This window comes from Pyrgilauda ruficollis, unplaced genomic scaffold, assembly GCF_017590135.1.
Source record: "Pyrgilauda ruficollis isolate IOZ18807 unplaced genomic scaffold, ASM1759013v1 scaffold9, whole genome shotgun sequence".
NCBI classification, from domain to species: Eukaryota; Metazoa; Chordata; class Aves; order Passeriformes; family Passeridae; genus Pyrgilauda; species Pyrgilauda ruficollis.
This window is the reverse complement of record NW_024531043.1, coordinates 3,939,688-3,963,141: the sequence shown is the minus strand read 5'-3', so window position 1 is coordinate 3,963,141 and position 23,454 is coordinate 3,939,688. Positions and strand designations below refer to the sequence as shown.

Genomic DNA, 23,454 nt, shown 5'->3' with positions numbered 1-23,454 from the left:
TCAGTCTCCCTAATGCCAACTGGATTGTAATTCTTTCCAATTCCAGTATTCTGGATTTGGCTTTGTTTGATACCAACTGTAAAAGCACCATTTTTCTCACTTCCAGATTAAATTCTCTTGCCTGTATCAATGAGTGCCATACATCCTTCCTGTCTGAATTCCCATTCCTCTAAGGACTCTCTCTTTGCTTTTGCCATAAAGGAAATTGTAGAGATTTCCAAACATAAGAGCTCCACGTATCTTGAAATTTCAGTTTTGTAAATTAATTTTCAGCTGTTTAAATTCAACTTTCAGCATAAAAACATAAAATACTTGACCCGGACAGCTGGGTGCACTGTTAAGACTATAGTAAACTGCTACTATAAATGTGTGGCATTCACATTCTCTGAAAAAATCCCTTCACCCAGGATTCTTCTCCTGGGAAGCTGAGAAGCCTCAGAGAAAAGGAAAACAATTCTTATCTCATTTGCTTCTCCTGTGTTGTGCTCCCATGTGGAATGTGTTTGGGGATTGTTTACCCACAGGTGATTGTTTCATTGGATTCTGCTGTGAGGTGTTTTGGCTCTTCAGCCAATCAGTGCCAACTGTGTCACGACTCTGGAAGGAGTCATGAGTTTTATTATTATCTTTTTAGCATTCAGTAAGTATCCTTTCTGTATTCTTTAGTATAGAATAGTATTCTTTAATATAATAGAGTATCATAAAGTAATAAATTAGCCTTCTGAGAACATGGAGTCAGATGCATCATTCCTCCCTGACACGGGGATCCCTGCAAATACAATATAAATACAGCTGGAACATTCAAGAGATCAGGAGTGGTTTGGAAACACTTCTTTTTGAGATGTGTTGTCACAAAACTAATGCACACAAAGCACTAAAAGCTCAAGGAACATCTCCTTCTACAAATGCTCAAAAGCCTCTAAAACATCACTTGAAATTATTCCGTTCTCCAAAAAAAGAACCAACTCTACTTACAAAGTAAACTGCTCCAAAGCTTCCATGTCCAATTTCATGCAAACCCACGAATATTTCCTCAGGATCATCTTTGTAGAACAGGTCAGCTATCTCTGGGTCCTTTGGCACCCCTTTGCGCATGGTGAAGCGTGTCAGGAACTGCTCTGTGCTCTCAGGTCCCAGCCAACTGCTCCCCTCATCGACAAAGCCGTGTGCAGACAGCTCTCAGCACCTGCTGGGAAAGTTCATCTTTCATCTGCTTCCCCTGCACGTGCTGCTGTTCACACTTCTCTGACTGCAACACCAGAGGAAACACTTCCAGCAGCAATAGACTTCACCATTGCTTCCTCCTCCAGCCAATTCTTTTCAATTATTAGTCCTATTTAGATTGAGAGATTAAAATGCATTCAGGATACAACAGCTCTTTATCTCACACAGGAAGCAAGTGCTGCAGTGACACTGAAGTCCACTTGAATTCAAGAGTCCTGTTGCTATGCAAAACATCCTGTGACAGGAGTTTGTTATTCTTCACGCCAGGCTCCCAGTGTGTCAGTTTTTAGACTCTCTCTGTTGTTCCTCCTACTTTCCTGGGCTGTTTGCTTTGTTTCTCTACTCCCAGTTGCCAGCTGGTGGAAAAGTCAGCTGCTATTCCACAGCAACACTTTGCAGCCTTGTAATTGTTATTTCTCATTTATTTACTCAGAGCTGCATGACAGCCAGTGCTGCTGGATTGTGATTGCTCCCAGCACATGGAATTGCTTTTGAAGAATCCTAAATTCCATTCTATAGGGCGCATCTTTGCCTCCTTAAATTCTTCCTTAGCACAGAACTGAGCTTTACCTAAATGAAGACTTTCAGTATTCATCCCCAAAATTTTATTTGTGTGGGAAGGAAAACAGAAAGAAGAAACATCCTAATATCAGGAAGTTTTCCAATTCTTAACAAAACATCTTGAAAAACCTGCGTTGCCTTATTAAATATTCATATTCAAAGCACTGATGGGGGCCTTACTCATCTGCTTTTGGCTTGTGACATGCAGCAGAGGAGCTGCAGCTGAGTCACTTGGAGCAGTTTCCATCAGGCTGGAGGTACTTTCACACCTGTGGTTCAGCACCTCCTTTACTGAGGCCACATCTTATGTGTGCACATCAAACTCCTGCAAACACACAGCACGCCCACACCATGATACACACCAGGGCAACATTTAATGGGAGACCAGCTGAAATGTAATAATCAGACACATTTTAAACTAAAACACACAGAGAAAAGGCTTTAGAAGGTGTTGGACTTCAAGTGCCATTTGGATGAAAGCAGAATTGTGGCCTGGTGCTGAGACAGCCTCCCTGGCTGAGGGTCAGTGATGGAGCAAGGAGGAGAGGGGCAGTGAGAGGAGCCCACCTGGACAGCTGTGGCACCAACCATGCTCCGTGCCTCACATTCCTTCCAGCAGCATTGTCCCGTGCTCCCAGCCCTCCAGACTCTCCTACTCTGCAAAGAAAAACAAGGAACTGGATTTAGAAAGATGATTTTTAAGTTTTTACACCTTATTCTAACACACAAAACCACTACATCCAGTAAAGGCCAGTGACCACGGGGGAAGCACAAGGAGAACTGGCTGAGAATGCTAATGGGCTGTCTTTAGGTGAGGATAAACAGTTCTGTGCTCCAAAGCCCTTGGACTATATATCACTGGAGGACAGAAAACCAGGAAAAGAGGTTAAATGCCAAGTTCTTTGGCTTTCATGAAGATTCTTAAGCTTGCTAGGGCACAGGAAGCTCCCTCTCAGACCCTGCTCTTTAGATCATCTATAAAAAGGACAAAGCTCAGAAAAAAATCCCCATCCCTGGAAGTGTCCACGGGCAGGCTGGACAGGGCTTGGAGCACCCTGGGACAGTGGAAGGTGTCCCTGCCCGTGGCAGAGGATGGCCCTGGATGGGCTTTAAGATCCCTTCCCAAACCATTCCATGATTCTGTCAGAAGCTGACAAGGCTGTGTCCATTACTGGACTCTCTGTGTTCTGCCTGATGGCACACAAGATTCCAGGGAAAGCCCTGGGCACCGGGAAGTCAAACACTGCTGAATTCCACCAGGGAGAGGATGAGCAGTGAGAAGATGGAAAAGGAGTGCCAGCCATGAGCCCCATCAGCTGCAATCAGGTCACAGTGAGAGATGTCCCCACTGCAGCCACCCACTCCCATGGGTGCAGGGACACCCCAAAGAGCCACTGCTGTCCCCTCAGGGGAGTGGGACACAGGGAGAGCTGGGAATAGCCTGAACTCATGGAAAATGGTATCCTGCAGCTACATGCACAGCAGAAATGCTTCCAAGTTAAGCACAGTGAAATAGTTACATTGCCAAAATCTGAATTAATAGGCACCTGATTTAATGACACACTAACTCATGCTCTCCTTTATTAGGGAAAAAATAAATGAGCAGAAATCTTTCTGTTAATAGCTAACATTACCAAAAACGTTATTTTTGTTACTTTATCTCACCACAGACCAATAGTATCAAGCTGTTAAAAGGCTATTTGAAGAGCACCAAAAAAAGGCTCTGCGCTGTTTTGCTTTTAAAAAAAAAATCAAGTATAAACAAAAGCCAGATGAATGAAATTATTATTCATTTTCAGCTGATTGGCCTCACCCAAAGGTGCTATATTTACTACAGCTCTGCAGACAGGGCAAAGAATGCAGTATTTCAGGTCTGGCATTCTTCAGCCAACAGAAAAATCCATCTGGCTTTAAAAAAATAAAAACAAACTGATGGAGAAAACAGTTTATCCATCTCCAGTCAAACGAACCTCTCTGCCATTAAGAAAGGTTGTGCAGCTCCAGTATTCAAGGTATTTAAAATGGGAGGCTAAATGTCAATACTTAGAGTTAAGCCCTAAGTAATAATGTCATTTTTCAATTAGGGCAGACACGAGTAGTGAGGCAAGTAAATCTTCCTGGTAAGTCTGCTCAGCAGGGCTATTATTTCCCAGTAATGAAAATAAAAAAAACTTAGGATGGAAAGTGAATCAACAGCAACCTGAGTTGTGCTGATTGAACATGAGCACAGAGCGATGCACAGGATGCCACAAACCCTGAGAGCCCTCTGCAGACACCACCACAGCACCAGAGCCACAGTTTGGGTCCTGGACAGTGTAAAACACCACAGATACACATCACAGCTCTTCCATTGAGGCTGGCAAGGTCACAAATCCTTAACAACCCAACTCTCATCTAGATATGGAGACTGCAATAAAAATGGTTTAAATCAAGACAGGGCACTGTAAGAGTTGAGTGCCATTAGTAGAAAAAACTTAAGTTGAAGTCATGGTCAATTTGAGCAGGACCTTTTCATCACCAAAGTGCTGAATTAATACACCAAGAAACAGTTTCTGTTAGAAGCCTGATCTCTGCTTTTCATCCTTGAGACCCTGCACGTCCTGAAGACCTCAAAAGGAAAGATCATTAATCACACTGGCAGTGACTTAGGGGAGTGACAAGTAACTCTGGATTTTGAGGGTTTGGGAGATTGGCATTCTATTCAGATAGAATAGTCAATGCTAAGCAACCCTCCCATTTAAAAACCACGAATTAACTACTTTTGCTACACAAAGGTTCTCTCCTACCACTTAAAACTTCCAGGAGCTGTATTAATACCAACAAAAGCCACCTTGACTTGAATATAAGAACAAAACACAACTGGAAGCACCTTTAAGAGGAGCTAAACTGACATTTCCAAATAATCCATGGATCCAAAATTAAGTCAGTCAATGAGATAAACTTGAGAACTCAGAGTGTGTGGCTTGTGAAAACCCAGCTTGAATTGCATCTCAGAGCACCACAGGGCTGTTTCAAATGTGCCCAGAAACTCACAAAATTAATTTTAGTTCCTAACTACACCAGGGTACTTCCCAAAACAAGGACAAAGTTTTCCACTCCATGCAGAAAAACAAACTACAGGAAACAGGGTGGACCAGCAGCAGATTCCACTCAGAGGAGGAGCAACATGACATGGCTCATGCACCCATTTTTAGATGCCTATTTTGAGGGGAATAAATTCACACCAGAATTATTTTCCCAAGAATGGTAAGCACAGAGCCCCATTTCATCACTTCAGTCTCTCCAAAACCTGGAACACAATGTAAAGAAGGAAATTCTGAGACAAATTCAGCTGATAACTGTTCTGAGTAAGAAAGTGCCCTTTTGAGCTTGAAGTAAGGAAGGTGCTCAAGTTCCCCTGCAGTCCCCACCCACAAACTGACATGGTTTTGTTGGTTTGATTTGGGCAGGTTTTGTGTTGTTTTTAAGAAACTGGAGCTCTTCCCCTTCCCTTTAATTGGTACATATGGCTGGCTGGCCAGCCAAGCACAAACACTTCATCCTGGGCTGATTCCCTCACATGAAGACCACAGCCTTGGATGAACAGCCCATTATTTCAGAGACGCTTTTTGGAGAACACTCTGGAACCTCCATGTTTTAGCTGTTCAGTGTCATTCCTCTGATTGTTAAGAATTGCTTTCCCAGATAACTTGATGTAAATGAACACAACATATGTGTTTTTTCCAGGCACTTTACCCATTTCAATGCTTAAACCAGTGAGATTCACATACCTGGCACAGAAACTATGAACAGGGCATACAAAAAGCATCTCCACTACAGCCTTTGTTTGCTTAAATTAATCACCAATTCCAAGACACTCAGGAAAGATTTCGTTCTGGTTTAGAAGCAGCAAGTCCTCTCACGTCCTTCCCTCAGATTTCTCTGAAGCAAAATGATTCACTGAGGATGGAACTGGAACAGAAGGTACCCAGTGACCTTCAGCAGGAAGGACAAATATTCCTGAGCATTTGGGACTCTGCAGGTATCAGGGCAGCGTCCCTGAGGGCACACAGCACGAGGAGCAGGCTCAGGACACGGGGACACAGTGTGCCAGGAAAGCTGGACAGCCTGACCAGAACCACAGCAGTGGTACCAGCAGCAGCTCCTCAAACACCACCCCTACTGCTGGCTTTTCCAAGGAATAACTCCCCAGAACACCCAAGTCAATGCCACCCCCATTCCTATAAACATCTGGGTGCAGCCACAGCTGTTCACCACCTCCAGCTTCTGAGCAGAAGTGCAGGAATTTCCCTTTGGAGTGTTTGCTCTGCAGCGCACCTGGAATTCCATCCCAGTGCTGTGCTCGGGGGTCAGGGCAGCCCAGAGCTCGTGTGTGCATCAGGTCATGAGGAGTTCACACATTACTCATGCTAATAAAACCCTGAATCACAACTGGTCTGACCCAGGCCACTGCTGCACGCTGCCCCTGGGGTATGAAATCCAGCTAATAACTTGCAGGGCTTGTTGTAGATAAATACCTTCACAAAAACAGCTTTATTTCCTGATGAGGAGCAGTAGTTTTAAAGGAAACATTCAATTTATAATTCCCCTATCATCATTATTCATGCAGCAAAAGACAATAAACTCATTAAAATATTAAAATAAGACAACCATATTAAAAAAAAAAATTAAAAATAAAATCAGTGGGCCTGAAGTCAAGAAACAATCAGTTTTAGTCATCGGGAATGTTTCAACAAGTATGAAATCAAGCCACAGGCCAGCCCTCCCCAAAGGAATAGTCCCAGTTGTGCTCTGAAATTCCACTGCTTTGCTAAATACGTATAATCACAGCTACCCCAAATCATGGGCTACAGCCTGGGCTTCAGTTTAAAAGTCAAACAGCATCATTCTCACAATAGACATGTAATGAAAAGGCAAGAGGCACTGGGTGTAGCTTCCCAATAGTTTTCCTGTTGAATTCAAAACAATTTAATGAAATATGTATGCCCTTGTTAAGTTTAAGGGTAATTAGCGTGGCTTGGATTAGAACCTGTATTTTACCATAAAATCTAGAGAGCACTGTTAGAGTTTCTCAGGTTTATTTAACAAGATTAAACACTTTCAGTCATTAAATAAACCTTGCCTAATTAAAAATAAAGGGAAGAAAAAAGGGTTTCTGCTCCCAGCAACAACATTTCATAATATTTCATCATGGCACACTTGAAATAATTCATCAGTACATCTGGAAGGGAGGAAAGATCTGGGAATCATTTTAAACCCTAACATACATAAGTCCAAGTAGCATCATACACAGAAATACAAATTTCATCAGATCTTCTCACCAAAACATCTCTAAAAAGCATCACAGATGGGTCATGAAATTGAGAAAATTGCCTCCTATTTTCATCATCTTTTTCTTCTCTTTAATGTTTTTATCAGGCTCTTCATCATGTTGCTTAAAACTCCAGACCATTATAAATTGATGAGCATTATGCTGTGTGTGCTACTCAGAGGCACAAATAAGTCATCGGATTTGTTTGTGGAAGCCTCAAGAGACACCAGCACACTCAGAGTTTCCTACCTATTAATGTAATGGCTTCCAAAGAGCTGGATCCATTTTGTGGTTTAAAGCTATTTTTAGGTGCTTTTTAAAAAGAGTTTATATTATGCACCATCACATAATCAAGAAAAATAAAACAAAAAACCCAACCAGCAACTGCCAAATCTATTCCCAGAGGTGTCCAGAGTGTCCAGGGTGATGGTGCAGTGAGATCTGAGCTGCTCCTACTCACCTGCATTACAGCTCAGAGCTGCAGGATCCCCAGGGACACTGAAGCCACCACAGTGGCCACCAGGTCATTTAAATAGCAAACGAGGCTGAAACCTCATCTCCACCTCCAGTTCAGGTTTTCCTGAAGTCTAAGAAGTGACTGCCACAATAACTCTGAACACAACAAAATTCTTTGTATTTTAAAAGTAGTTTTCTTATCATGGCTTAGATGGCCTGACTTCTGATTTGTCCCTTAAAGGCAGAAAGGGACTGTTAGATTTAACTACCTGAGGTGAACATATAATTATGTTACTGGACAGTTACTGTGTGCTAGGCAAGGAAAAGGTGTGCTTTAGGACAGGCACGTGAACATATTTATGTAAAAAAATCCTGGGATGCCATTTGGGGCAAAATGTGATTTCATTATATAAGTGCAGGGCAGTGAGTGAGTTTGGTGTAGCTACATGGATTTTGTCATAACATTAGCTGACTTTGAAAAAGGAGTTTTCTATTTAAAAATCCTGTTTATTCTCTTTGTGCAAGAAAACGTAAACTCAGGTTCTGATTTTCTGGAAGCTGCCTCACAGTAAAAGTGGCCAGAAGGAATCAAGCAGGAGGTCCTTACACAAAGCAAGGAAACAGTCACAGGCTGTGTGCATGAAGGAGGAAAAGAAAAGACATTCCCTGGCCAAGCAGGGTGAGAACACCTCTCACAACAAACCAAATTGTAGGGTTTAACTTTTTTCTTCTCTTTCAAGGGACAGGGGAAGCTGTATGTGAAGCACATTCTTCATGATTCTGAGAAAATCCAGGAATCTTCACCATGACTGACTATTAATAAAATAACCCTCATAAAAGAACCCCAAACATCAATTTTACAGAAGGTGAGTTGCACAGTGCTGTGGATGCTGCTCCTCCTCTCCATGGATAAAAGGGAAAGGTTTCTCATCCTGCCCTACTGCAGCAGGTTTATTAAGCAGAGAAAGCCACAGCACTCCAACACATTTCCACAACATTCCCAACCTGGTTTTCCACAATTCCATGATATATATGCCCCAACACACCTCCTTTTCACTGTGTTAGAGTTCCCCCTTTCTTTGCCCCCTGAATCTCTCCCTGCTACCAGTTCTCCTTTCTCAGCTCTCCTTCCTTCCTGCCTGCCCTGTGCCAGCCAGAGATAACCCTTCAGGAAACAGCCTTTGGGACTGCTTCAGTTTATCATTTCTGCTCCACCTGCCCTCACTGACTCTCCTCCTGACCTATTTACAGGCACAACCAATTAACATAAATAACAGGAATTTGTTCCATGCTGGTACCTGCAGAAACAGCTACACCTGTTTCATTCAGGTGCCAAAGTCTGCTTCTAGTTTGACTTTTTCTAATTAAATGAGAAAAAGCTTATTTGGGAAAACCCAACAAACTCTATTTCACATGGGAATATTATTATTAAAGGATGATAAACTAAGTCTAGCAGGTACCAGCCAAGGAAATATCAGTCATTAATATTACATGAGTTACCCACTGGCTTTCTGAGTTTATTCTTTTATAACCTGCAATTTTTATGGCCATTAGGAAAAGACAAGGATAGAAGTGAAATATGAGTGGCTAACATCCAAAAATCTCCTTATTATCATCTAATAACTGTGTCCAAGAAGAGAGTGTTTATCCTCTATGAAAAGAGCACTGGATGGCTGAAAGTCTGGAAAGAAGAAGGATCATGTGCTGGTTTTATTCACAAAGAACTCAAAGTTTGCTGTATCAGTCACCACATGTATTTTTAAGACAGCCCCCTCATGGATCCCCCTTCTTCAGGATCATTTGAACACCCTTGTGACAATCACAGCCCTTAACTGCATGCACGAGTTATCACAGTTATCATGAAAATACCAAAATATCATGGTTAACAAAGTAATAAATAGTTTTTTTTCCTGCCACAATACAGCAAACCACCCCCAAACAGCAGGACAGACTGCTGAGATGGAAAGGAAACCCACAGTGAATGATGCCAGTTTTCATGCAGGGTTATAACTGGGAATAATGAATGGCTCTTTCCAGGTAGGAGGCTAAAAGGGAGATCACACATGATGGGGGGTTGGGAAGAAAATGTCAAAAGAAAACTAAGAAATAATAAGGAAGAAAAAATTTAATATATTGTCAAATAGGTCCATTGCAAATTCCAGAGTAAAGCTAAGAAAGAATACAAAAAAAAAAAAAAAAAAAAAGCCCACACAAAAACCAACCCCAAACCAAAATCCTGCAGAATTCTAAACTGAAGTAACTCATTTGCTTTAGCATATTAAAAAAAATTCTGAATTAAGACTGAAATTACAGCTGCCACACCATGCCATTATTGCCATTATAAGAGAATATACAACGCCCAGAGACTCTTTAAACAACTGGATAACTGAGAGGTCCAGGTCTGTGATTTCAGCCTTAAGTTTTGTCACCTTGGGTTTTATCAGGGCAGGAAAGGCCCTTAATGTTGCTTTAATGCAGAAAAAACTACATCAATTTTAAATTAGAACTGGAAGGCAAACAAAAATTTGCTTCAGTGAGCACTGGAATCAGATGTGCAAAATGAACTTAACATTGCAGCTCAAGTCAGAGCCTTCTCCAGGCAGACAGAGTTTTGGTTCCACCAAAGGGAGGTTGGCAGAGGCAGGGACAAGGAGAAAGTCACCTGCATTAGGATGCACCACTTGGCAGGTACCTGTCCCCTCAGCATTCTTTCTTCCCTATTTTTTTTTAATTAGCATTGCAGCATTGAAGAATCACTACAGAGTTTTAACTGATTTTAATTCTCATTTTAAATTATCTATGCTTAAATTTTATTTTTCCACTCAAAATTGCACATGCGAGTTTCAGTGCTGCACCCTTGTGCACAGGAACATCCTCAGAGGAGCTTTAATGTGCTGAGATTTAATATTTCAGAGTGTTAAAGACAGAGAGAGAGAAAAAAAAAAAGATCAGTAAACTCCAACTACTTGGTGTAAAGAAAACAAGGCAGAACTAAGAGGAAAATATGGGATGTGACTAATCTTCTCACAGGCAAAGAAAGTAGAGTCTGTCTCCCAGGACCTAGTGGGTCCTTTTAGGAAAAGTGGAAGGTGGATCACCATGGAAACAGAGTATTTTATGAGGTACTTCAGCAGTGCAATTTGCTATGATAGGAATATAATCAGGCGAGCAGCAGTTCCCTTCCAACCTACTAGAAAAGCTTTTAGCACAAACATTGAGTGCCTTTCTGTCTGCTGGAATTCCCAAAAAACGAAAAACGGATGCAGCAAAAGCCACCACGGGTATCAGTTGGAGAAAACATCATCCAAGCTCCAATTCAATTTTCTGGTCACTGTTGGAGCCATCTGAAGGCTCACAGAGCCCAGGAAAGGGAGGGGAGGGTCAAACTTCCTCACTGCTGGCCCAGCTTCTGTGTCAAGTCCCCAGATCACATCAGATCGCCGCACAAAAATCCCAAGTGACAGCTTTGGGAGGGGGCTGCGGGGACAAGGGGAGCTTCTGGGGGTGGCAGTGACGGACACTCATGGCAGGGGGGACAAGCAAGAGAAATTCAGGTCAGAGACATCATTAAAACAAGAAAATATAATGAAAAGGATAGGAAAGCAAAATGAAAGGCCACCATAATTTAGAAACATCTCTATTTCTGCATGAGAAGCCAAGGAACTGGCAGCTGATGTTGGAACGTGTGCTCAATGGCTAACAAAAATTCAAGTTTACTGGCAAACACTGCACAGGAAGAACCACGTGGAGATTGCTCTAACATATGACTGAGCTTTATTTTTGCTCTAATGATAATTTACTATTTTGAATCGCCACCAAAAAAAAGCCATTGAGCAGTTTTCTATTTTTGAGACGGCTGCTGGAGTAATGGCACAGATTTGTGTAAACTGAATTAGCAGCACCAAAAGGGTTTTGGTCACTTATCTCATAGATAACTTTAACTCATAGCAGAGATGATAAATCATTATGTTAAAAACACACAAAGTCAAGTCCACCCTGAGTGACTCAGATCTGAGAGATCTCAGCAGCAGAACAGGGGCTGGTGAAATGCATTTGGTACAAAAATAGGGTAACAGACAGTAGCAGTAATATTTTCAGCTATTCTACACATTGCTGAATTTTAAATTAATTGTAACCACACAGGAAAAAGACCTGGGGGTTGCTGCAGACAGCTCTCTGAAAACATCTGCTCAGCAGGCAGAGGCAGTCAAAAATAGGCAAATGGAGCTTTGGGATAAACGCAGTGATAAGAAGCCACAGCCAAAAATATGGATGGACATAAAAATATTTCATGTTTCTATTCTGATTATAGCAACAAAACCTTCTCAGTGATGAATTCACCCATTTCTGAGTGCAGGGCTCAGAATGCAAGCTCAGGTGACTGAGAGCTGCAGGGGCAAACAGAGGAGTTTCCCTGCAGTGAGGAGCCCGCGTGGCGGCCGAGCCCAGCACCAAGGCAGAGTCCCAGCAGCACCTCCTGGGCTTTGTCCCCAGCCCCCTCAGTCACACACAAGTGCACCACACATTTCCCTATGGATTTACTTCAGGAGCTCTCTCTCCATCCAGAATTTCACAGTAAATCCCTGGCAGGCTCCCACAGCAACCCAGCATGTTCCCTCCTCACTTCGCTCTTCCCTCTCCTTCACACACACCTGCTCAAAGCATCTGACTCCAAACCTGCTGCTACCCTGACAAGTAACAAAAAACCTGGTTTAAGCCACATTTATTGTTCCTGGTAAGAAATTATCCTTGCCAAAGATTATAGTTCTATTTGATATGGCACTTCAGTGTATTCCAATGTCTAGAGTGACAACTGAAGATAATGAATAAAAACTCTTGATTTATTTCATATTTCTGTGGCAAATTTCTGTAGCAAGAAAAGGAAAAACCTCTTTTTCCTCTCTGTAGATTTGTTTTCATGTAACAGACAAATTCCAGTTATACTTTCTAGGGCTCTTTGGAACTGTCAAACTTATTCCAAGGATGTTCTGGGAATCAGAGCCGTGGATCCTGTCACCACCAAGGCTGGCTCAGGACTGGTCCCCACTGACAAACAACTACATTTGACCATGGCCAGAGCTAAAACATTACAAATATTGCCATGAAACATCCCAGTGTTCCACAATTTCCTAATTTGATCTAAACAACTTTCTCAGAGCCACTTGAGCAGCTAAAGCCCAGTGCTTTCCAGAGACAGATGCTCAGGCATCACTTGACCACTTAAAGCTTTGTTTATTTGGACAGTTATTGAGATAAAATAGCTTCAAGCCACCATGACTGTGTGAGCAAGGCCCCAGTTACACAAATGTTTATTTACATCCTCTGCTGTAGCAAGGCTGTCTTTGCAGGGGAAAAAACCCCGAGATCAAGACCACCAGATAGGGCTGAGCATCCTTGATTTTCAGTCTTGAATTTTGACAGAAACTTCCCATTTTCTATTTAAAAAAATGCTCCACTACAGTTTTTTCCTGCAAGCCTTGCCTTGAAAGCAATGCTAAACAAAGCAGGCTTTGAAGGCTGTAGTAGAATTTCAGTATTGTAATCTTAAATCTCATGCAATTAAGCAATTATAAACTTTTCTAAGAGAAACCAAAATTGTCTTTCTGCTGAATAAAACATCTACAGTTCATTCCCTGATATGATCTCGATGCCCTACTTGTTACCTTTTTAACCAAGGGAAAAAAAAAGAAAAAAAAGCCTGAATGGAGATTAAACAAAACATGAGGTTTTTGTCTAAAGACAACTAATCTTAACTGCTACAGTAAAGCTTTCATCACCAGCAACTTCTCTGCCAACTGTGCTTTCCCCTGCAGGCGATGTTGTTGGACTTAAATCAGAAAATAATCAGTCATTTACGTCAGTCTATTCCAGTTCTGCTTTCTATTAAGACACACTGGAGTCCTTCCCCCAGCAGGGCTGGACAAGCCTCCTGTTTTCCCACATTTCGTTCTCCTCTCAGTTCATGATGTGAACCTCACCTGCTCAGGGGTTGGATACTCAGCTTAAATTCCTCTGAGAAATGTATTTATGTGAGGTACTGGGTTCTAAACCACAAAAATACACACAGCATTAAAGGCAAATTCTTCTGAAGTAATCCAACTTCTTTTTACCCCAGCTAAAATATACAAACATCTATTCAACCACCCCTACCTTGTGATTACAGCTTATTTTCCATTTATCTTTCATAACTTAGATTTTGGGGAAGTGCGTGTTGAGGAAAAAGTGCAGGGAAATGAGGTTTGAGGGGTCTGATACCTTTGCCAAGCAACATATCAACAGATGAAGCCAATTTTCTCCTGATAAAGAACATCACCCAACCCACTGAAGCCCCAGAAGCACCAGACAAGCCCACAGAATAAAAGTTTTCTGCTGCTTGATGATATTCTGCATAGCCCTGAAGGTATTTGTGCAGGGAGATGTCAGTGCTCATGAGAAAATACTCATTTTTGGATTCATAACAAGTTTATGTACAAGAAAAAGATGTTCAGTTTCCCAGAGAAATGGTCCCCTCACTTGACCCTTCAGAGAATATAAATATTATTCTGTTTTGCAGATGGGAGAAATTAGAGTGTTTTGCCTGACAGTGAACATTTTCAGAACCATTTTATCAGGCTTAGCCATCCTCATACTACAGAGAGGAGCCTTCCTTTTTGTGACAGATGTGTATTTTAAATAAGGCCATTCTGTGTTTTTTATAACCTAGAATTCCTTTTAAATGTCTAAAAGAAAGTCCATGTGAAGGATTCTGCATACACACCTGTCAATTCAACACCCTAAATAACAGTAATTCTCTAAAAAACACAGAAAGGGTATTTTTTAAGTGAGAGAATAGACACAAACTTACTCAATTCAAATGCTGCTACATCCTTTGCCTTCCCATTCCCTGAAGCCAAATTCCCTCCTGCCTCCCCATGCTCCCTCAGCAGAGCTTCCCTTTTCATGACATGTTCTGTACAAGAGTCTTAAACATTAATTAAGCCTAACAGTCCTCAGAGATGTTAGCACAGCTATAAAAAGGTTTCTGGATCGAGTGGCTACTGAAGGAACTGGCATCTGATCAAAATTTCAAGAGTTATTCTCCCTGCTTTATGAATAAATCAAGGAATTCCCAGTTTTTGAAAGTCTCTGGCACTACTTGGTGCCTCGTGTACATATTAACAGCCCTGTTTTATGGATTCAGCATCCAAGGCATAATGAACCTAAGGGGATATTTGTAGTAAAACTATGAAAGAATCCAATCCTATCGTCTAAGTGAGGAATATTTTTAGTTGGGGGCAGCTTCTCAATTGCAGGGCTCATTATTTTGTTCTGGTTAATTTAAAGCACAGCTAAGACACTCTACGAATGAAATATGTTTTTCTGCAGACTGAGAGGCATGTTGCCACTAATCAAAGGAATGAAAAATTCTGATATTAACTAATAAATTCATGATAGTTCAGTCTTCTACTTTACGGTCATATCAGCCCAAAATGCTGAAGGAGGGCAGGGGACTTTAGAAAGTCACCTGGATCAGGGTCATGACTGTACAGTAATGGATAAAAGGATACTCTAAACAGGAATAATGGGGAAAAACTCCTTTATGAGTCTTCCTAACTAATCAATACCTAGCACAAATGTATAACTAAATCTAATATGACAACAAGAATGGTCTCAGAAGAGCAACCCTGAGTTTCACACATGTAATTTTAAAGCTGTTCCCTTCAAGGAGGGAAAGCCTTCAGGGGAAGCTGCACTGAACTCTTCTGCTAAAGCTTATTGTATTAAATAACTATACATTTTGGTGATTTTCCCTTATAATGCTGGGGAGAATCAACGTTTTCAGAAGTGTAACTACAGGGGAAAACCACTGAATATTTGCATACAAACAATGTACACCAGAACTGCATACTTCTTACTCAAATTTAAGTATTATGTGACTTTGGAAAAAATAAATATCAGCAATAACCACAGAATTTATCTTGCACACTCAAACATAGATGCTTCCAACCATTTGGGATGATCGGAAAAACTCAGCTACACATTTCTTTGGTGAGAAGGCAACTTTCCCAGAGAATATGAAGAGCACAGCAAGGTCACAGAGCAAGCCTATACTGTGCTTAAACTCTGCATTAATCATAGATGAAGCCCAGCAGAGGAACTGCCTCTGCTCCTCTCGCTCTCTAGGGAAGTGCAGCGTGGCGAGGCTCAGCTCCAGGCTTCCTCTTTTCCAGGCACGGCAGGGACGGGGCCCCCTCCCTGTCCCACCTACCCCAGGCTGGGCTGGGAACCACAGCTAGGCCTGGCTTTGCAGAGCTGGCTCTTTGGCCAAAGGCAAGGCTGCAGCTTCCCACTGAGAGCTGCTGCTGGCTCCAGTGCCACTCAGCAAAAGCCATTTCTGCAACTCAGATCGGAGGCAGAAAAGCACTTAAGAACTCGCCCTTCTCCCAGGAAAACATCACGTAACAATGCAATTCCATCCTTGCTCAGATATTTCACTGTGTGCCCCAGATGATAAGGCACACGTTGCTCATTTTGTGTTTCTGAACAAAGGAACTACCACCCAAAATCCAGGGCAGGGAAACACAGCCAGTGTTTTTCTGTTCACTTCCAGATTAGCCCCCAACACCAGGATGGGTGACCTTCCCAACCTGGCAAACGCCACATTAAAATACAGCCACAAAACACATCAGGGAGATAAATACCACCCATCCTGGGCAGCCAAAGGAGTAAATTCAGGGAATATTCCCCAAGAATGAGATGGTCCTGTGTCTCCAGGTCTTACAGTTTCTACACAAAAGAGGAGGGTTAGCGTTAGGCTACAGCCCTGTACACCAACAGCCTGGCATTCTACTGCTCCCCAAAGCTTTCCATTTTACTCTCAGCAAGCCAACCCTCACTTAGCTATGGAAAAGGGCAGGCCATAAGGATCTCTTGGATTTGAAGTGGTTCTGGACACGACATCAACCCACTGACACTCTGGGGCTCCTCTGGAGCACCATGTGCCTCCAGGCAAGATCCATCCCTGCGTGGGAATCCAGACTTCCACAGGGAAAGAAAGAGGCACATCAGCTGCTGGAGCAGCAGGTTGGGTTTATTTGGATAATGCTGCAATGAGAAATGATCCTGAGGCTCCACAAGGCAGAGCTGGGTATCTCATCTGGCACACTCAGCTTGCAGGAGAGCCACTCCCTTCCATATCCCTTCAAACCACCTCTGCCCTCCCATCCTCCATGGCAGGAGGGAGCTGTGCTCCATGCCAGGCACCCCAGCACCTCCAGCTCCTTTTCTCTTCAATCCCAGCTTGCTGGACATGGCAGCAGGGCACAGCTCTAGGATGTGGTTAACCCCAAGCTCCTCGTGCTGCTACACAGCCAGTGGGATCCCACTGATCCCAAACCTGCACTGTGACACCCTGCAGAGGCCCTGTGAGCCTGTGGCCATGGCACAGCACTGTGTCCTGGGCTGGAAATTTGTATTTTTAGTTGTCCTAGTAAAGAACTGCTATTCCTATTCCCGTATCTTTGCCTGAGAGCCTCTTAACTTCAAAATTGTAATAACTCAGAGGGAGGGGGTTTACATTTTCCATTTCAGGGAGGCTCCTGCCTTCCTTAAGCAGACACAAAGAATGTGTCTTTTCAAACCAACACACACTCCCAAAGCCATTTCTGTATCTGGGATCAGCAGGTACCCAGGAACTTCCCAGGAACACAGACCCACTGCCAGTGACACAATCTGCTGCTGCTAAGGGGCTGGAGCTGCTGCTGAGTGACATGTGGCTCAGGGGTCACTTTCAAGAGCGTAAAAACCCAAAAAAAAGGTAAGAAAAAACATGGGGAAGGTTTCTCAGAATTATAAAGTAGTAAAAACAGAGTCACCCCCCAGAGATAGCAAGGTAAAACTGAAATTTCAAAGCAGAAACATTTTCACAGGAGTGCCACAGGACAGAAAGGGAAGAAAGCACCATCACCTTTATAAAGATTTTGCTTAAGCATCCTTATTAAAAAGGGATAAATAGAGCAGTGTGTAATCATTACAGTAATCCAATATATTTTTGTGTCCCCAACACTCAATTAATTTTATTGACACTCCAGAGCTACCATACACAGCTTGAGAGCGTGTAGCATCTGCTACTTCCAAGATGAGTCATGGTAGGAAATTCCCCTGTATTTTCTAGGAACCAGTCAGGCAGCCAGTGATTGAAACAGTGATGTGACTGTATATAACACCCACACAAATGAGAAGAAATAACTTCTATCAATAAATGCACATTATATTTAATGTACTCACTGCAGATTCAAGAGATTACAATTAGAAAGATTGTTTTGCGAAAACATTCCCCAGTTTAATTTGAATGCAATGTAAATTTTGCCAAGAAACGTTAAAGGTCAGAAGGGACTGGAAGAAGAGAAACCAATTTAAATAAATTGCAGGAATTTGAGGACATTTTGAAGAAGGGAAGTAAATATGCAACACCCCACAGCACTTGCCTCCATTTTCAAGGGCTGCATCACTAACTCTATAATCTCTTACCACATCTGTCCCCTCCCTAAACTTCAAATCATTCGTTTTTAGGGGTTTTTTTCTATACTAATATAAAAGTATAGTCTAATCATTAGTATAAAAATACTAATGATTATTTTTTTCAACTCTCCCCCTGCACCTTCTGTTTTAGCCAAAACTACAGAGGACCAAACTCTTTCTCACCTTCTGACTTCACTCCAAAACACCAGACTGGAGATGCTTCATTTTCAACAGCCACGCTGCCTCCTGCATCCCCAGATGCTCCAAATCACAGAGATACTCTGTGCTCACTCTGCCAAGAGCTGGATCTGTCACTGTCCCCTCACACAGACGTGTGACAGCCCCACAAAAGCCTCTCTGAGGACACATCCACAGCAGCTGCTGCCTTTAGATTGGCCTCAGGAGTAAACCCTGAACTTAAAAGCATCCTGGTCATGTTCACCTCTTACTTCCAAACAAGTTACCATCATAACACAGGCACTGTGATCTGCAAAATTTAAACTTACCTGAGGTGTGAGGTAAGCCAGAATAATTGGGATTTTAAGAGTCAGGTCACATTACCACATGGCCTCTAAGGAAGGAAGGCAGCCTCACTGACAGCACAGAACTAGTTCTTACTTAGCAGATACTGGGGTCTTTTGCTAGGCAAAAAAAAAGTTCAAGGTGCAAACCAAACTTAGAGAGTTATTTTATACTGTGTTGATCAATTTCAATATTTTTAGTCCATGATCAAAACAGCTGCAAAGAAAGCACATGGATGAAGAACTGCAATGAAGATTCACGCAGTTTTGGAGCACTGGTCATGTATTTCAATCTAAAGACACAGTTTTGGGTTTGACTTCTAATCTGACAAGAGCTCAGAGACATTTGTGTGCAAGCAGGCAACTAATAACCCTTCCAGATCAGGCCTGGGGCTCCTAGAATTACCAAACAGCAGCAGGCTCACCTTCAGAGTACACCATGGCCTTCTTGAATTACCAGGACTCTTGATAAAAATCCAGTAGGACAAAAGAGAAATTCCACCTCACTTTTGGATACCTGAAAGTCACAACCTCATTCATCAATGGAGAGAACCTTAAACAAACCCACCACAAACCAGCAACTGGAAGGATATCTGCTTATACAAGACCATGGACACAGAAAAAGATTCATTCATTTTCACCAAGGGACTGCAAAAGAGGGTCACAAGCTGTTGGTGTGGGGACAAAAAAAACTATTTGCTATCCCAATAAAGGAATAAATCCAGAAGTGAAAGATTGGTTTTACTGAGTCCCCAGACTCATGCAGGCTCCCTCTGCAACCTCAGACCAGCCTTCAGCTCTCTTAAGGCAAAACTTTCAGTCAATTGTGACACTACCCACTTATCTGCAATATTTATACTGACAATGAAGTTATCCAAGCATGAACTTAAATATATATTTCCACCTAGCTTAGCTAAATGTGGCACCCCATTTCAATAGTCTGCCATGTTACTATAATAAATTAGCAGTAGTATGTCAACAAAGACAAAGAACTACTAACACACAGAGCTTTCCCCAGCACTCACAGAACCCCCTTGCCAGCATCAGATGTCACCTAAAATTATTTTTTTTCTCCCCAGACATTAAATTTTCTTTAGAAGACTTCTGGTCAGGGGCTTTTCAGAAAACACCTGATGTAAAGTAAATCTGGAATTCTTTGCAAATATTCACACTAAATTAAGGGTTTGTTCTGAAGTATCAGATCACTGCAGCTGGCAGCAGTAAAGTAAGGCACAGACCAGGCTGCAGGGATCCATAGCTGGTTTTAGCTCTGGAGGAGAGTATCAATTTCATCAGAATTTCTTCCTTTTCAGACATCAAATGGCCTTCAGCTGCACAGCAGCACTCATTCAATACCAAAGCACAATCCACAGATGTCAACCCAATCATATTAATATAGTGTCTTGTTTATAGCTGCAATCAGTGCTACAAAGGGGAGATGAGGTCACAAAATCTGAATATTATAACCAAAACTTCTATGTTCACAAGTCTACCCAATTCCCAGGTCCCTCCTGCTTTCCCAAAAACACAAATCCAAATTCCCTGAAGCAACAGGAAAGAGCACAGACAGGCCTGTGCATACAATGGCCTCCATTTGCCCTTATGCATTTTAAGTTTTGCTACAGGAAGCACCACTGAAACACAAACCAAAGCAGATTTGTCAGAGGTCTCTGGGAGTCTGAAGAGCAGCTCATGGGCAGCTGTTACAGGAAACCTGCTCAGCAAAATGGCCAGAACACATTTGTCATGTGTCACCTCTCTGGGGAAGTGCCAGCTGCATGTCCAGGAGCTGGTATCAGTAGGAGAAGTGTGGGTAATGTCAGTAATTATGTGCATTATATAAGGTGTGCTTGCAACACTCCCATTTCCTTCTCCATAAAGATTAAAACTGTGGCTTCTAAGTAGCTTAACTGTTTGATGGAGACAAGCACAGCACTGCTGCTCCCAGGAACTATAGGAACTGATTTTCCAAACCAAGGTTTAAGATCCAGCAGTGTCTCCCAGCACTCGGGGCTGCTGGGCACATGAGGTCAGTCATGGCCAGAAGCTCCACCTCAGGAACATCTGCAGAATCCATGCACTGACCTGGCTGCCCCAATTTGAGTTTCAGCTGCCAGTGCCCACGAAGCACAGCATCCCTGAGGGGCCCTGATGGGATGCAGAAGCAGCTCAGTTCTCAGCACAGCCTGAATTAACTCACAGGAATCCTACATTGCACCTCAGCACTCAGCCTGGATAAAAGGAGAACCCAAAGATTTCACCTGTGCTGGCACTAGATGCATACGTAGATTTAAAATGCTCTTTTCCACAGAGGATGATTCAGCTGCTCCACTACACACACACAGAACATGTATAGCCTCAAAATGCTTTTTAAAAAAACAGCAACCCACCCAGAAATACATCTGCACAAATCCTTCAGTGTACAGACCACCAGCTCTCAGCACTGCATCATTCATAGCTCTGGTGAAGAGCTGAATGTGAGCACTGCCATTTTTATATTGTGTTTTAAAATCCATTTCATGTCCATGACTGCTGTGTGAGTGTTACTCAGGAAGGAACAATTCCCAGAGCGTATGCAGAATAACACACAGGCAAACAGCCCCCAGCCTGCCATGGGGATATGAACCAACCACTACACCATAAATATGACACTGACTTCTGCGTCTGCAGTGTAAAACAGCTTCCAAACCTGGAAGAGAAATGTCAATATCAAGCTTAAAAATTAACACATGAGCTGAGGAAGCCCCTTTGCTGTGCAAGGGCAGGACAAGGAGTGTTTTGTCACCAGAGATTAGCCAATACAGAGGAACACAAGGGAAGTACAAGCAGAAAGGACATTTCACATCTGAATGACTGAGACATTTAACCATTTAATTCATTTCCATCATCACAGTACCTTTACAGCTCTTTCAATCACAAAATCAACACAAAGGCTAAGGAGAAGGATCCAAGCGTGCACCTGAAGCGCAGCATTCCAAACACAGGCTCCCAGAACTTCCCCATCCTCCCCTCCTATCACTCATGGCCAGAAGAGACTGGACTTACTGAGAAAGTGAGATAAACTAACAGTCAAAACAAACACAAACCGCCCTGTAAATCTCAAAGGGTAACCCAAGGCAAGCACTCAACAAACCAGAGAGATTTTAAAGGCTGCACAGAAAATGTGTCCTTCAAAAGGCTGCACTATCTTCCCAAACAGGGACACACAGAGCCCAAGCACTTTAAGGACAAGGAACAAGATGACCAGCACATAAAGAGAAGTGCACTGTATTCATTTGAACCAAGTTTTTGACAGCCAATTAAAAAATATAATCATTAAAGTTAAATACAAGCCAGCAAAAGCTTTTCAAATAAATTTCACATCAAAATCTGATTTGTGTTCTGGTATGGTTTGGGATCTGGGTTTAAGTCAGTCCCAACACAGGCAGCAGAGCTCTTTAACTACCTGCTCTGAGTTCCACAGAGATAAATTCTCTGAGTTCCTCAGCAGATAAATTTGGCAGCCTTACACATGGGCTCAAGATTTCCATTTGAGCCACCAGAGGTTTCTTGATTCAATTCAGTAAATGCATCATTTGGCATCTAATTTAGGAGGGAGGATAACCTTTTAAAGCTGCTTCTGAGAACAGTGGGACATGCCCAGATCACTGTAGAAAGATCCTGGAAAAGCTACAAGGAATTCAGAAGGTTAAAGGTACTCCTGCCACCATCAGCCTGGAAATGCCTTTTTGCCCTGTCCTTCCTTCCAGCGTGGATTTATTGAACCCATAATTGAAAGCATTCACCATCAGGTCTGCCTGGTGTCAGATAACACACTCAGACTTCGCTGCAGCTTCTCAAACAGAAAATGTGAAAGGGCCACCCTAACACTGGCAAAGACAGACTGATCCCAAAGCTCAGCGAGTGAAATGGTGCTTGGGGAAAGCAGATCCTTCAAGATCAACATAAAAATGTTTTGGTCATAGAGAAAGCTAAACTCCAGCATACACCTGCTCTCCCTTCAGAAAAAAAAACTTGCTCTAGATCACAAGACTTCACCCTTTTACAGCCAAACTGAGTCAGCATGAGGCAGCTTAAAGCAGTATGAAAATAATCTCAAAACTCTATGCCCTTGTACATGAACTGCTTGTGTAGTACTTACTGTGGCAAGCAGAAGACTTCCATTTATGAAAACATCCTTAATTTTCTTTGAGAAAGCTGGAATAATCACTATTAATGCTGCAGCAAATGCACATGGCTATGCACTTGACCTACGGATTGCTGAGTTTTGGTGGCATTTAATCACATCAATATGGGGGGGAAGAGGCAGGAAGCCAGGAAAACATCACTGTGTGCCTTCCGAAAACTTGTTATTTTTAACAGTGCAGTTTAAGATCAGCAACCCTGAAGCAAAATGGTCAGAACATTTTCTTCCACCGGTGTTGACAGCACACCAAGAGCTTTCAGAGGGCGAGCATTTCAGGCCAGTGCAGCAAAACAGAGATGCCAGGAAGGAAAACTCACCCACTGTGGCAAAAACTATGAGAAGGGTGAGTTTATTCATCCATTATGCTGAAGGGCTTAAAATAGAAACATTCTATATGTCTCACCTCAGGCCAGGATGAACAACTGAACAGAAGTGAATCACTTCTGTTACAGCAAATGACTGGAAAACACTGATGGAAACTGAGTTTATCTTCGGCCTCTCCCTCCAACCCAGGAAAAAGTCCTTATTGCTCTATGTTTTTACAAGGAGAGAACAAAATCAGATCCACTATTTTTCCTTTTTTTTCCCTTTAATTAGGCTGGAGTAACAGAGGCTGATCTATAAAGCCTCACCTCTCCCTGCAATGCCTAGTATGACTTTATTCTTACCCATGGATGCACAACTGCAAAAACTAA

The 23,454-nt window shown here is 42.4% G+C and overlaps 1 protein-coding gene across 8 annotated transcripts in view; it reads right to left on the bottom strand.

The window, feature by feature from the left end:
* The window catches only part of TAOK3 (TAO kinase 3), a 77,141-nt gene that overhangs the window by 40,757 nt on the left and 12,930 nt on the right, over positions 1–23,454 (bottom strand). For 4 of the 8 annotated variants that reach the window (XM_041488732.1, XM_041488739.1, XM_041488738.1 and 1 more), the window contains exons 2-3: positions 2,353–2,442; positions 976–1,186 (exon numbers count right to left, since the gene is read on the bottom strand). In XM_041488732.1, the coding sequence (XP_041344666.1) occupies positions 976–1,095 (120 nt within the window). In that variant the 5' untranslated portion in view covers positions 1,096–1,186; positions 2,353–2,442. Of the gene's footprint in view, positions 1–975; positions 1,190–2,352; positions 2,443–21,469; positions 21,574–23,454 lie in introns of those variants that run through there. The other 4 variants (XM_041488734.1, XM_041488736.1, XM_041488737.1 and 1 more) reach the window with 4 other exon arrangements.